Source organism: Bombyx mandarina, chromosome 05, assembly GCF_030267445.1.
Source record: "Bombyx mandarina strain Sakado chromosome 05, ASM3026744v2".
NCBI lineage: Eukaryota > Metazoa > Arthropoda > Insecta > Lepidoptera > Bombycidae > Bombyx > Bombyx mandarina.
In genome coordinates this window covers 12345104-12359433 of record NC_143212.1, presented here as the reverse complement: position 1 = coordinate 12359433, position 14330 = coordinate 12345104, and the positions used below count along the sequence as shown (strand labels likewise).

Sequence of the window (14330 nt, the reverse complement as noted above, 5' to 3'; positions counted from 1 at the left end):
ATCCTAGTCACATGCATCTTCTCTCTACGCATCACATGTCCATACCACGCTAACCGTCTGCTTTTTAATTTGTTAATTACCTGGGCTACTTTCACACTTCCTCTGATATACTCATTCTTTATCGTGCCAGATGGCACGTCTTCTTTTTTTATTAACATTGTAGGCAGACGAGCATACGGTCCGCCTAATTGTGAGTGGTTACTGTAGCTCATTGTGGTCGGCAATACTAAGGGTACAGTCAGGCCGCTGCTTATTGCTGTGACTCTATAACCATCTATTAAGCATATGAAACTATTTTGCTATGTTTTCTGTTCATATTCCTCTAGGTCATACATAATTTATCATCAATTGAATTGAAGCTGTATGTAAAAATACTATCAGCTATGTGGGTTAGTTACTAGGCCAGTAACACCACAACTCCTACAGAGGAGCGGAAGTTGTGGGGACCTGGGAAAGTCACTCGGAAAATCGTGTCCTAAAAGATTCAAACCCAAAAAAGGGCTGGGTTCTCTGAGCATTATACCAGCACACTGCAATCCACAAACATAATTTATTATTAGTTGGGCATATTTTATGCCCGCACGGGTAGATATTAGTATCCTGGTTATTTCTGTTCCAAGACAATTATGCGTTCCGATTTGAAAGGGTGGGGCAGCGGTTATGCAATTCAATGGCTTCGACCCCGTGTTTTATCTAAATAGTCACTGAATACTAGGTGAATCGTGAGCACGTCTACCCCTATACAGTTAATAAAACCTAATACGCTCGGTGGGTGGTACGTGGGAGTTTCCACAATTGGGTCTACGTCATATATGTATATGTGAGTTTTTGTTCTAAATAAAATTACTTTATGATAAATGAGTCGACTATTATCAAAGCCGGCAATGTGACTTTTGGACAATTATTGGTAAATCAGAAAAACGAATTATTGACTTTGTATTCCATTGGCAGTCACAAAACTCTTCTGAACGACATCTTAGATAAATAACAGGTTAAGTATTAACCTTTATTTAATGCAGGTTTTGAACCGTATTCTTTGAAGGAGACGATTATATTCAAATCAATCTGTATTGACATATCAATAACATTTTTTTGTCCAAATGCACAGATTGCCACCTTTGATAATAGACGACTCAAATAAAGATTTATTTCTTCGGTTCATACAATAGGTACACAACATATCGTATAGTAATGTCACAAATGTCGTTCAAAAACTCTTTATACAGAAATCGTTTGGAAATAGTTTATAACTAATAGATTTCCAAATTTATATACGAATATATATCTAACGAATAAGTAAATATTGGACGGGACTTGCTCACTGATATACAATTATCTTGGGCGAAATAACTAAATTAATCGTACAGTAATGATGGACCTTCATAATGTATGAACATAAATTCAGAGAATTTACCACAATGCTTCATTAAAAATAATAGGTTAAAATTGAAAAAGAAATCTATATATTTTTTTTTTAATTATAACGTTCGAGAAAAAAAAGCAAAATTAATTATTATTGTACAGCGCAGTTAGGTACTGGAAACATTTCTGAATGATAAAAAAATAGCAATGTATAGAAAAAAATATTAAAAAGAAGGAAAGAATATTTTTCAAAGCATTTCTTTATAATTTCTTTCGCACTTTACTGAAGGAAAACTACAAAGCGCGCCTTGGCACTAAAGGAAGTCGTGATGTTTCTAGAAAAAAATAACATTTTGCAGAATATGATTTTCTTTGTGCGTTCATTCATTATTTTGCATACTTAAGTTAGTTATTTCAAAATATCAGTATCCATTCAATGGCCATCTCTCAGCTCTTAATATATTTCACGATTTTCGTTCAAGGCCCAGCGCATACCAATAATGAGATGAGATGTCCCAAGATAGATAAAACATGACTCATAAATGAAACTTTTCAAATGGAAGATTCTCGAAATTTTCGTAACGAATAAAACCGCGAATAATTGAATTATAATAAATAGGCTGTGGTAACAGGATTAATCAGTGCCACTGAGGACGGTGTTGACATACAAAGCGGATTAAATTAACTGCCTTAATTGAATTTAGGTTCCTTGTTGGCCGATGTGTCCCCGCGAGGGCCGCCGCTCGACGGTATTATGCAACTCTCAGCCAAAACGTCCCAGTTCTGATTAAATTTGCAACGAAATTAAACGTTCCGAACAATATACCAAACAGCTCCGGTTTTGTGTGTCAATTCTAGAAATCGTATTGTTACCCTCGTGTAAATTGAGTGTAAGATTTTTTTTTTTTAATTGCTTAGATGATTGTACGAGCTCACAGCCCACCTGGTGTTAAATGGTTACTGGAGCCCGCAGACATCTACGACGTAAATGCGCCACCCACCTTGAGATATAAGTTCTAAGGTCTCACGTATAGTTACAACGGCTGCCCCACCCTTCTAACCGAAACGCATTACTGCTTCACGGCAGAAATAGGCAGGGTGGTGGTACCCACCCGCGCGGACTCACAAGAGGTCCTACCACCAGTAATTACGCAAATTATAATTTTGCGGGTTTCATTTTTATTACACGATGTTATTTATTCCTTCACCGTGGAAATCAATCGTGAACATTTGTTGAGTACGTATTTCATTAGAAAAATTGGTACCCGCCTGAGATTCGAACACCGGTGCATCGCTCAACACAAATGCACCGGACGTCTTATCCGTTAGGCCACGACGACTTACCTCGAATTAATATCATTACATTAAAAATGTAATGATATTAATTAGCACTTTGTTAGGTTTCGAATTTCGAATGGTAGCAATAAAAGAGACTACTTAATTCGGTCACGGTCTTAACCGATTCAGTGGATTGATTTAACATCTGATGAATGATATCATATGTATTGAGTTTACGTCAAATATTTAATACTCGTTATTTTCAACGAACTCAAGTTGGAGGATATACTAAGAGGAGACTTTATTAAATAAAATGAAAAACTTTATGAGTATAATAAGGTTTTCACATAATCGATGCGGTTTTCTTCATTGATTATAATTAATCCTCTGAACGTTTGATAATCGTACCATTTTTTTTTTCTCTGGACACGGATTCGAGTAACTAAACCTTTTTAAATGAATTTAATTATTGTGCAAATCATTGTTCTCAAGCGCTTTAATATTTTTTATTGCTTAAATAGGTGGACGATCGAATGCCCTACCTAGTGTTAAACATTTACCGGAGCCCGTAGACATTGGCAACGTAAATGCCGCCACCAACCTTGAGACATGAGTTCCAAGTTCTCAGTTTCATAATACAACGACAGCCCTACCCTTCGAACCGAAACGTAGCAGATAAACTATTTGTATGTTAACGTTCGTTAAAATTCGCATTAAAATACGCCGATGCCCTTACGATTCATGCTGCAAGGCGCCGAGCGGCAGTCTTGATGCGACTGCAGATACCATCCTATCCCCTCACCTACTATCTGAGCCGGGCTATCAGCACAGAACAAATCAAATATCCGGCTACGACTGGCCTTGACCCTGTCTCCACTTTCACCTAGTTGTCATAATTAAACTAACATCTTTAGGACTGTTTTGGGGAGTTTAATTCATAATATTGATCTTGCTGGAAGCTTAGCGTGTGTTTCGTTAGCTTCAGTTTCGGTTTGATACAAAACGTAAACCATGTCAAGATGATTTTCCTGAGTCACTCCTTCGAAATCTTATCACACTAGTAGTGTGGGCTACCACCGTCCACGTATCGTTACCACCGTCTGCGCAAAAGAATCACGCGTTTAGTTTATTTGAAGGTCGCTGCTATTGTTACTGTACTATAAGTGATATTTAGTGAAATTTTTATCTCATTCCCACGTTGGCGAAACACGAAATCGGGTGGATCATGAGATCATGAGATCGTATACTCATTCCTGCTATAAAATAATTTACTGAAACGATATGTTAACGCAGTTGCACTTCTGACCCAGGCGACGGGTGAATCACCGTCATCCAAACATATCTTGTCGGATCCCCCGGATCCACTTTCGGTGCTTTTAGGCTCTACAAGCACTGGTCACCGAACTCTTCGAACTGATCGTCGATTACAATAAAGAGTTCGACATGTAACTTAGCCGCAACCCACTGAGTTACTCGCCCAATCTTTTCAGTGGATCGCGTTTTCGCGTGTTAAATTCTGCGAAAGAAACTGCTCTTACTATGGCTAGTGTTAGCAAGTCTCCCAGGTTTAGCCTGTGAGCTCACGTCCTACTCATCCTTAATTGGAATAGCCTCGTAGTGGTATAGCCTTCTTTATGAAATTCTAACATCAATAAAATTAAGTAGGAAAAAGATAAGGCGACCTTATCTCATTAGATTTGATAGTACAACAAAAGGCGACACGGAGCACCGCCGAAATTGAATTACAACGCAAAACAGGCACACAGCCTCTTCCGAATAACAATAATTTGGCATCCAACATCCGCCGAATTCCGGATGTGTTCGCTCCATTTTTAAATTTGACAGGTCTCGACCGCGGCGTGCCTCGCCCCCCGCCCTCCGACCGCGCCGCTGGAAACCAATAACTCAGCGTGTAATGTAGCGCGAATGCGACACGATTGTTGTCATTTTCGCAAATTATGCGAACGCTACACGCTTGCCAATGTACTTCTGTGCCCGTGAAAGCGCTAAATTACGGATGCCTCGCATGGATATTGTGCTAGTACAATTATTAACAGCCTTCTAATATTACTACACTTGATCATTGTTCGCAAGAAATTTATATTGTAAAGTACGCTTCCACCAGACAGGAAATTATACACTGACTGGAGCAGTTTACATAGTTCTGTATCGATTTATTCGTAATTCCACTTTTACAAATATTTACGTGCGTACTCACTACAAAGTTTGTCTACAAAGCCTTTTACGTTTTTTCTCAACTACCCGCTTTACTTCGGTCTTCGCCACTTTTAATATGCCTCGTCCCCACTAACGCCATTGCTCCCCCTAGCAGTGTTGCCACATGGCAATTCGCAAATTGTCTTAATTTTAACATGTTCAATTTTATATTATAGTTATTTTACAACAAACCTATATAAATGTCGATGTAACTCAATCGATATAAACAATATAATTATCGAAATTCAAACTTCAAAAATATGCTAAAAAGTGACCAATGGTACTACTCGATTTCCAAAATACAGCTTATCATATACGGAACGATAAATATGAATACCTACATGTTAATTTGATTATTTTTTTACATACTATCATATTTTCTTCGTTTTAAAATTGAGATATGGTATTAAATTTTACCAATTTAATGTACACAGAAATACCACGAGTACAACGTAGACGTTGTCCGAAAAGATGGATTGCTGCTGGTGCGGGAACTTGCAGCCGAGGTGAAGAACTACATGGACTTCAAAATTAACGCGGTTATGGTAAGTACAACACACAAGTACATACAGCCTCAATAGTATTATAATAGCCGTTTAGGATTACAATTCAAACCGAAGCCAACGAAGATAACCGTGAGACTGATAAAACAAACGATCTAAGAACGTAGGTGACTTTACACGCTCTTTGTCATACGTAATTTATACGGCCACAATATTCTCATAAAGACTGCAATAAAAAGGGTCCATAAACAAACCGAAACGAAATAAATCCGGCTCGTTTCGAATTCGAAGTAAACCACAATAGGAATGTGTTAACGATGAGGCCGGGGCCGCGAATTGCGGAGTGGGAAGATATTGCGGCGACTGTCACGACTTCTGGCATTAACATATTCCGCGATGGTCGGCTCCCAAGTTCGTCGGCAGCGCAGTGTGGGCGGCGCCTCCTGCGAGCCTGTGCTCTTATTCTGCAAAAACTTATACTTCAACTAGCCACCATGCTTTCGTTTTAATTTTGCAGAAAGAAACATTTTTCTCAAACGATCAGCTGCATATTTATAATTTTGATCTATCTTGCGTTGGATTGTACAGAAAAACTGATTTAATAGACGTCCTAAAAAAAAACAACTCGTGCTTATGTACTAGTGTAAATCGTCCGATTAATTGAACAATCGGATTCCTAATTAATATCATAGTTCTTATTCAATTCAAATTAGTTAACTTACAGTTGATTCCACGATTTGATTCTTTATGTATGCAGAATAAAATTTGAACCTAAGCTTTTTCACAGACGACAATGCAATATTAAAATAGTTTTCAGAATACAACGCCTAGTGTGATGTAGTCGCTTCCCCGCCGGCGGCTACTTCTCGCGATTTGCCATGCAGCACCCCGACATATTGGAATTCTTTTGAATCTCAACTAGTTCCACTCGTTCTCGGTCAACTTTCAATCTTATGCAAACTTAGCAATTCCACCCGGAATGAAATACGTTTGAAACTTAAAATATCTTGTAATGAAAATATTTTTATCGATTACATAAGCAGCATTATTATACATCCAAAACACATCAGAAGATAGCCTCGTCAACAAACATGTCACGACTAAGCACTCGTGCTTTGAAAAGTTAAAGTGCGTACTTACGTTTTGGAGAGCATGTCATAATTGAAGACAGTATAAACTGCGGTAGGAAGTTTGTCGGTGTGTGAAAGCCAAGTTAAGGGTGAGCTGCCGCGACGCAAACGTAATTATTCGATCCGGGCCACACCGCCCGAATGTCATTTGTGGTTTTTGTCCGAACTACGCGATTCTCCTTCCTGTAAAAGTTGCTTTTTGTCGACTCGTCCCCCGCCCGTCTAATGAAGGCCTACAGGATTCAATTAACCAGGGCATCGGAATGTTTTGTGATTTGTACCCGATACGGAATTCCATCAGCACGCTTCAATTGAACGCTTTGCAGCTTTCTTGTAAATTGAATTAATAGCGTGCTGTATGTATACATAATGGATACTAAAGTATACCTTTATTTAATTTTCCAACGCACCTACTACAGCTACTACCTACCGCCTTTTGTGCATCGCACTTTGTTGATTCGTACAGAGTTGCTTTAGATTTTTTTTCCTACCTGAGCTGATAGCCTTGAGAGGCTATTTCAGCGTAACCTTAACTAGTAGGTGAGCTCACGGGGCTCAAGCCAGAGTGATGCTCACACTGGCCCTAGCAAGAGCAGTGCTTCGCAGAATCTACCACTGGATCGGAAACGCGATCCACTGAGAAAATCCGGCGAGAAACTCAGTGGGCTGGTTGGATTTTATTTCGTCAATGTGATATTCTTAGGTACAAACTTATTGCAAGTACTAATCGTTTGTTTCTTCGGAAACATGTTTATGTTGTTTGAATAATAAACACGCAGAAATAATAAAAACAGTACCAACATATCTATCGACAACAATAATAAATTTGGTAGATACCTGAATCGCGCTCAAAAATCTGGCTAAAATAAATGTTTCGAATGATCGTTCGTTTTGAACTAGGAAGCCTCAACGAAAACCATATTAAAATCAGCTCAGTAATAAATGTTTCGATTTCATGCTCGACAGAGAAAAGAATGTATCGAATTATGACGTCATTGTTCACGTTGCTATACAAATTCCTTACCAATATTCGGTTTGCGAAAACATCTCCATCCCCTCCATTCCCAAAATATACATTTTATTGATCAGGTTTCATTAAATAGCACATCTTCAATACATGACGTTAAACAACAAAGCTAATAGCACATTGCATGACCGATTTCTCCCTTACTCGTACTTACATAATAATATTATTACGCCGGTAAGAGTAACGCCATCTATCGCTGAATAGTCGAATGAATGTCGAAGGATCTGGTAGTACCTAGAACGCTCGAGAAGTACAACGCCATCTATTGTCCGATAGCAGAAACACAATACTAGAGACGTGTGGAATATTCTCGATAATTCTAGGGATGAGGTATCGGCTATAAAAGTGTTGTAAAGATGGCACGCAATCAGTCAGGAATCGGAACTACTGGAAACGGACCAGCGAACGAATCACCTGAAGCGAAGCGGAAGAAGCGAATTGAGAACTTTAAAGTGTTTGTGGAGTGTTTAGGTCTTTTAAGTGTTGAATACAGTTTTTAGTTGATTCGGTAGAATTTTTATTTATCCCGAACCGAATATGTATAATAGAACGAATATTGCTTAAACTGGATTCAAAAGCGAGCAATATCGGTCTGCACGTAGCCTGAATGCACTCGTCTCTGTGTTTGTGCGAGATCCGACTGAGCATCCACAATTCGGTGTGTTGTAAAATTAAGTGAAACATCCGAAGCTTTCCTGGGAATTAACAGTGTTTCTTCTGAATATTGAAACAAGTTAATATACTGTAGCTTTCTAGTTGTACTCTTGTTCTATTTTCACTTTGACAATAGCGTTATTTCAAAACTGTTTTAAGCTGGTGGTAGGACCTCTTGTGAGTCCGCGCGGGTAGGTACCACCGCGCTGCCTATTTCAGCCGTGAAGCAGTAATGCGTTTCGGTTTGAAGGGCGGGGCAGCCGTTGTAACTATACTGAGATCCTAGAACATATATCTCAAGGTGGGTGGCACATTTACGTTGTAAATGTCCATGGGCTCAAGTAACCGCTTAACACCAGGTGGGCTGTGAGCTCGTCCACCCATCTAAGTAATAACAAAAAAGCTGTTATATGCTTTGATGATCCTGATGTGTAATACTCTGAGGTTCGTTCTTTATCATAGCAGAATTAGTTCATACTATCTGGAACCGCTGGGTCATCGATCGCGATCGCGTGTTTCCAGAAACCCCTTTAACCACGTAATATCCGGCTCTGGATTGAACTGTCTACGGTGTTTCCCAAGCGTTATGACATCCTTTTTCAAACGACACTGCGAAAAGTACTCAATGAAATCGCCATCGTTCATGAGCAACGGTAACCACTGACCATCAGATGGCCACTATCGTCATTGCAAATTTAAAATCTCCTATGTGTTTAAATGTAGTTTTCGGGAAAATCTAATAAATCTACCTCCTGAAAAAAAAATATGCAAATATTTTTTTAACGCATAGAAGAATACTTTGATCTACAATAAAATTCAAACCGACGCTTAGGATTTTTTTAAGATTGTTGCGTAATAAAATAAAATATTGAGATATGCACATGGGTATTTTTGCTGAGTATAGCTATTCAAAATAACTTTCATAATATATGAAAACATCATTTTGAGCCAAAATGTCACAGGAGATTTTTAATTTGCAACGACGATATGCTCCTCTGTCTACAAAGGCCGTATATATTTTTATATGACGCGTCAGTGCATGTTTTGAAAGGTTAGTCTAACATTTTTAAAAAACTTTCGATTTCCAGCTAAGCTAATTGCTTGGTAACGAAAGTGTTTATCATGACGTGGCGTGTATAGTGAGGAGGTATTTCACTATGTAGTTTTAACCACTGATGGTGTGAGTTGCAAATACCGGTATCAGCAACTATATTTCATGGCATTTTTAATATAATTATTGTAATTTTAATCCTATCCTAAGAGTCGTAAGATTTATAATGCAATGTAAATACGCGTTTATTAATAAAAATAGTTACAACAACATTTACGATTCCAGCTTCGAATAGTTTATAATTTTCGTAGTGACAAAAAAGCAAGAGGTTGTGCTTCGACATTTGACTTACCCGGTGGTGCAATAGTTAGCGACCCTGGCTCTGTTGCGCCAAGGGTCGTAGGTTCGATACTCACATCGCGCAAACATTCGTGTGAGCGGATGACCGTGCGTGATTCGTTCTTCCGGTTATTTATTTTCTTTGTATATAATGCTGACTGCGTTTCACTTCGAAAATAATAAACTAATAGTATAGTGAGGTTTAGCGGTTTAATGAAAATAAAAAAAACGCAAAACCAAACAAGTAGTTTTAAATTGTATCTTAATACCGTAAAACCAATGAAAAAAATTATAGTCAATAACCACATTCTTTTTATTTCACGTCACACATCTTATATGTATAACTTCAAAGCAATGATTCCTTAAAATTCAAGGCGCCGTTGAAATTCCAGAGCGCACTGAGCTTTGTGCAAAATCTTGCCGAAATTACCGAGTTTGTTTGCGGGAGGCGCATCGATTGAGTAATAAATCATAATAATATAACGGGAGGTATAATGTAAACAGTAATGGTAGATTGCTGCTCCACACCCTTGCGCCAACGGTCTCTGACTCGCCCCTTCTACGTTCAAGCTTTATTCAACCAGACGAAAAATTACAATAAAACAAATACTAATTAAAAACACTTAACATTAATTGGCATAGCGGAATGAGTCGATGGCCCCCATAACCGCTGGTTTGAGGATCGTAGATTCGGTTCACATGTCGAGCAAATATTTGTGTCACGAACAAATTTGCTAGAGATCTGTATTTAAAACGTATTTAAATATATAGATCAGTTCCTGGTTCCCATAGTCCACGGAATCCTAATTTGGAATTAGGTTCTTTGTTGAAAATGGTTATAGTCCGGTAACCACTTTACAAGCAGTGAGCTCATTCACTCTTCTACGTAATTAAAAAACCTGTGTGTATTTATTCTTGTCTAGCATAGATTTTTAAACACAGTCTAAAAGCCTAGTGTGAAACTATTGAATGCGGAAAATGCATTACTGGTGGTAGGACCTCGTGTGAGCCCGCACGGGTAGGTGCCACCCCGCCTATTTCTGCCGTGAAGCAGTAATGCGTTTCGGCTGGAAGGGTGGGGCAGCCGTTGTAACTATACTGAGACCTTAGAGCTTATATCTCAAGGTGTGTGGTACATTTACGTTGTAGACGTCTATGGGCTCCAGTAACCACTTAACACCAGGTGGGCTGTGAGCTCGTCCAAACATCTAAGCAATAAAAAAAATGCATTATTGAACACGACTAGATTTTATATCTAAAACGAACATGACTTTATTTTGTCTGCATTTCCCTAAGGAGTAAAAAGTCGTTTAATGATTCGCAAGAATTTTATTTTCGTATACTTTGATAGTCTATTATAGTGATGTTTCCACTGTCATCGTTACGCCGCCTAAGAATTTTCTCGTTATGCCGTCCAGCCGTATCGATGTACATATATGTAGAATTCCAGGGGAGTACGAATCATTACTAATTTGGAGTTTTTTTTATATGTGTATATTCGTCTGCGTCCTTCGTACAGTTCAATGTTCTTCGTTTTTTAAATTACATACTCTTTCATACGACTCACTCTTTCAATTGTTCTATTTCATACGTCTACCAATCACAAATCACTCCAATCACTCACTCATTGCATTCGGATACACCTTACATACTCATCTACGATTCGGATACACTAGAAATCTCGCATATACATATAAAGCAATAAATCGTTAAGTCGTTCAGTTTGTGTATTACAGTTTGGGCAGAGAGCAATGACCCGACCGCACAAATGCCCTAGTTACCGAATGCACTAATGGCTTTTGTTATAAAATATAAACACATTGTATATTACGATCGGGCTTAAAAGGCAATTCATCGTTTACCGCATTTCACGGCACATGTACTTTCCGAGATTCTATTTTGTTTTAGCATTGTTTATTTTTCGTACAAACGGCAGGAGTAGAACTGAAATTCTGTGCATGTCGATTAGTTTGTTGACCCGCTTTAAGTTGCACATGATCGAAAATAAAATTATCGCTGTGCTAATAGAGAATTCCTGTAAATAAAACTGAAAATTTTAAGCACAAAATTGTTTTTCAACGCCTTGAAATTAGATTCATTAATTCCTAAACTGTTAATAAAAATGTAGATGAGCGAACGAACTCACAACCAAGTGGGTGTCACATATCAGATTCGACAGAAAACGTAAAAGCCAGCACTCACGTCTCTCAGACTCTTCAAATTGGAACGCAAGACTTCTTCGCGGCAGTAATAGACACAATTTTGATGTCGCCATCTACCCATCCATATACGCTTCCATAAAAACCGAAATTTGGAAAATTTAATTACCTTTTTGGTTTAACTCGGCTTCAGATTCTAGTTTCGCTATCATATTGTACAGATATGCAGAATTTCATACAAAAACTTATGCACTGTGCAAATGTCCGTCATATTTCTGAACACATATTCAGAATTGTTCTACGAATTAATTCCTGTTACGGAATTGTTACTAATGAAAACAGACAATTTACGACTGTATTAGTCTACTATAGAGTGCTGTTTTAATTATTTAATGTAAAAAAATTTAGATTTTATTATCATTAAATTCATTAATCAGCTACATTTTCACCGAAGTATTTCATTTTTACATTTTTCTATGCATTTCACGTCATTCACTTCATAGATAAGAATACGAGATGACTGAGACACAGTGAGTGAGACACATTTGGTTATGAGCTAAAAAACACGATTACCTATTAGTTTTTTTTTTATTACACAAAGATCCATACGGTTATTTTACCCTAAAAAAACTTTCAAAGTACACAATCACTGAATTTTCTAATAGGTATTCGTCAACACAAAAATATCTCGTGCCATAATTCTTCTGTCATCGGGAAGGAAGTAAAATCGTTTTTCATGAAGTTCGTTACCCACGGAAGCGAGTCGATCAATTGACTGGCTGGATTAGGCAATCGAGGTGAGCCCGGCGTACTACAGCCAATAAAAAAATCATTGATCTCGGTTTCATAATTACGAACGATATTTCAAAGGTGCGAGTCGTTTTAATTGATGGATGTTGGTGACGCACGCGTACGCTGTGCTCTGAATAAGTGTTCATCGAAATACATGCGAATAAACGAAAATAATAATGCGGACTTTTAGTCTTTTAATCTTTTTTGTTCTTTTCCAAACTATATTTGGAAATCTTTGTTAAATATACGATGTTTTGAAGTGTTTACTGAAAAGCTAGTTGCTTGATAATGTATAGCAATAAAAAAAAAAACTAATTACGCACCTACATACATAGTCATAAACTGACTTGGAAAGCGTAATTCCTTATTAACCTTAAATAAATTCAGTTTAAATATATCCTTTAATAATATATTAGGTACAATGGCTTTCCAAACACTTCCAATCAAAACTTCGATTCAATGAATAAAATTAGCTAACAACAGTGATCCAATTTATTAGTAGTATATAGTGTAATTAGAGTAACAATTCGGGTAATGTTGCACAAACAGTTTATGAAGATAGCTCGCGACGAAACGACGCACGTGCTCTGAAGTTTTCCACATTCTGCCGATAGAACTATCCTGGAAGCAGGTGTCGCATCAGACGTTTTGAATAGTTAGTGCGAATACACGCTGTCTGAATATTACACGGCGTAGTAGCTCGGCGCACTAAGATATTTCAAACTTATTTGTTGTGAGAACTTTGAAATTTCGTTAGATTAATATTACTAAGTTGCCAAAATAGACGCGGTATTAGTTCACATTATCTGATCCAACATAGTTTTGAGAGAGAATGTTTGAATATTTAATATGACTTGTATTACGTAGTCATTTTTTAATTAAATTAATCTTTTTTATTAGTAGTATGGACGCACGACCTCAGGGTTCGCCCGATTTTAAGTTAAGTATTAAAGTCTATAAACATCTAAACTTGTAGAGAGCACATACTTCGAAACGTAAATTTGGATTCTAATTAACATTATCTTGAAGAATTTGGGTAGAATCGTGCCTAGGAGTAGCGGGACAATGGGTTGCTTGGGACTAAATACCCACTAAACAATATCCCCGGCGCTATTTACCTTAAGATCTAATAACTCTAATAAAGGCCGCGAGAGCATCTATGCTCTTGCGTCCCTTGCTGGCATTGCTGGTATCAATAAAGATGATTTTGGATATTTTTTATGAATTTAGCTATATGTACCAAGTTTTAGGACCACCTGATATTAAATGACGTTATAAATACATTTTATTAAATATCTAATTCGTTTAGAATTTTCTAATAAATTTTATTACGGTTTATTACATGAGTATAAATAATAAAAAAACACCGATAACATCTATTTGTAGAGAGATTTATTCGTAGACATTCGTAGCACTTCGTAGCCACTACTCGACTACGCTAAAAGCTTGTGTAGCACTTAGCGGGAAAAGCTGATAAATGTCGGAACACTTTCAGGAAATCAAGTGCCAGTTGAAGCGATCCGATTTTTATTGTAATACTATTAAGTTTAGAATAAAACGTTTTTTACGAAATGTATATATACTTTTGATTACTTTATATTAATCGTGCACTAGCTTAAGTCAAACATCCGGTTTCGTTGCTAATTTTCGGTTCAAATGCGATCAATAACAAATGAACAATAATTTTATAAGTTTAAGACGTCCTTTAAAAGTTGTACATCAACGAGCATAATAAAAATTCCGTATCGTAAATACAACACAAAATACTACGAGTGACACAATGGGCACTGACACTTTGTGTTCAACAACAATTGCCAT

General features: G+C 37.4%; 1 protein-coding gene across 2 annotated transcripts in view; it reads left to right on the top strand.

Moving 5' to 3' along the window:
- stol (voltage-dependent calcium channel subunit stolid) overlaps positions 1-14330 on the top strand; it is a 78613-nt gene that overhangs the window by 23738 nt on the left and 40545 nt on the right. For both annotated transcript variants that reach the window (XM_089727816.1, XM_089727817.1), the window contains exon 3: positions 5292-5402. In XM_089727816.1, coding sequence (XP_089583942.1) covers positions 5292-5402 — 111 coding nt within the window. The remainder of the gene's footprint in view (positions 1-5291; positions 5403-14330) is intronic.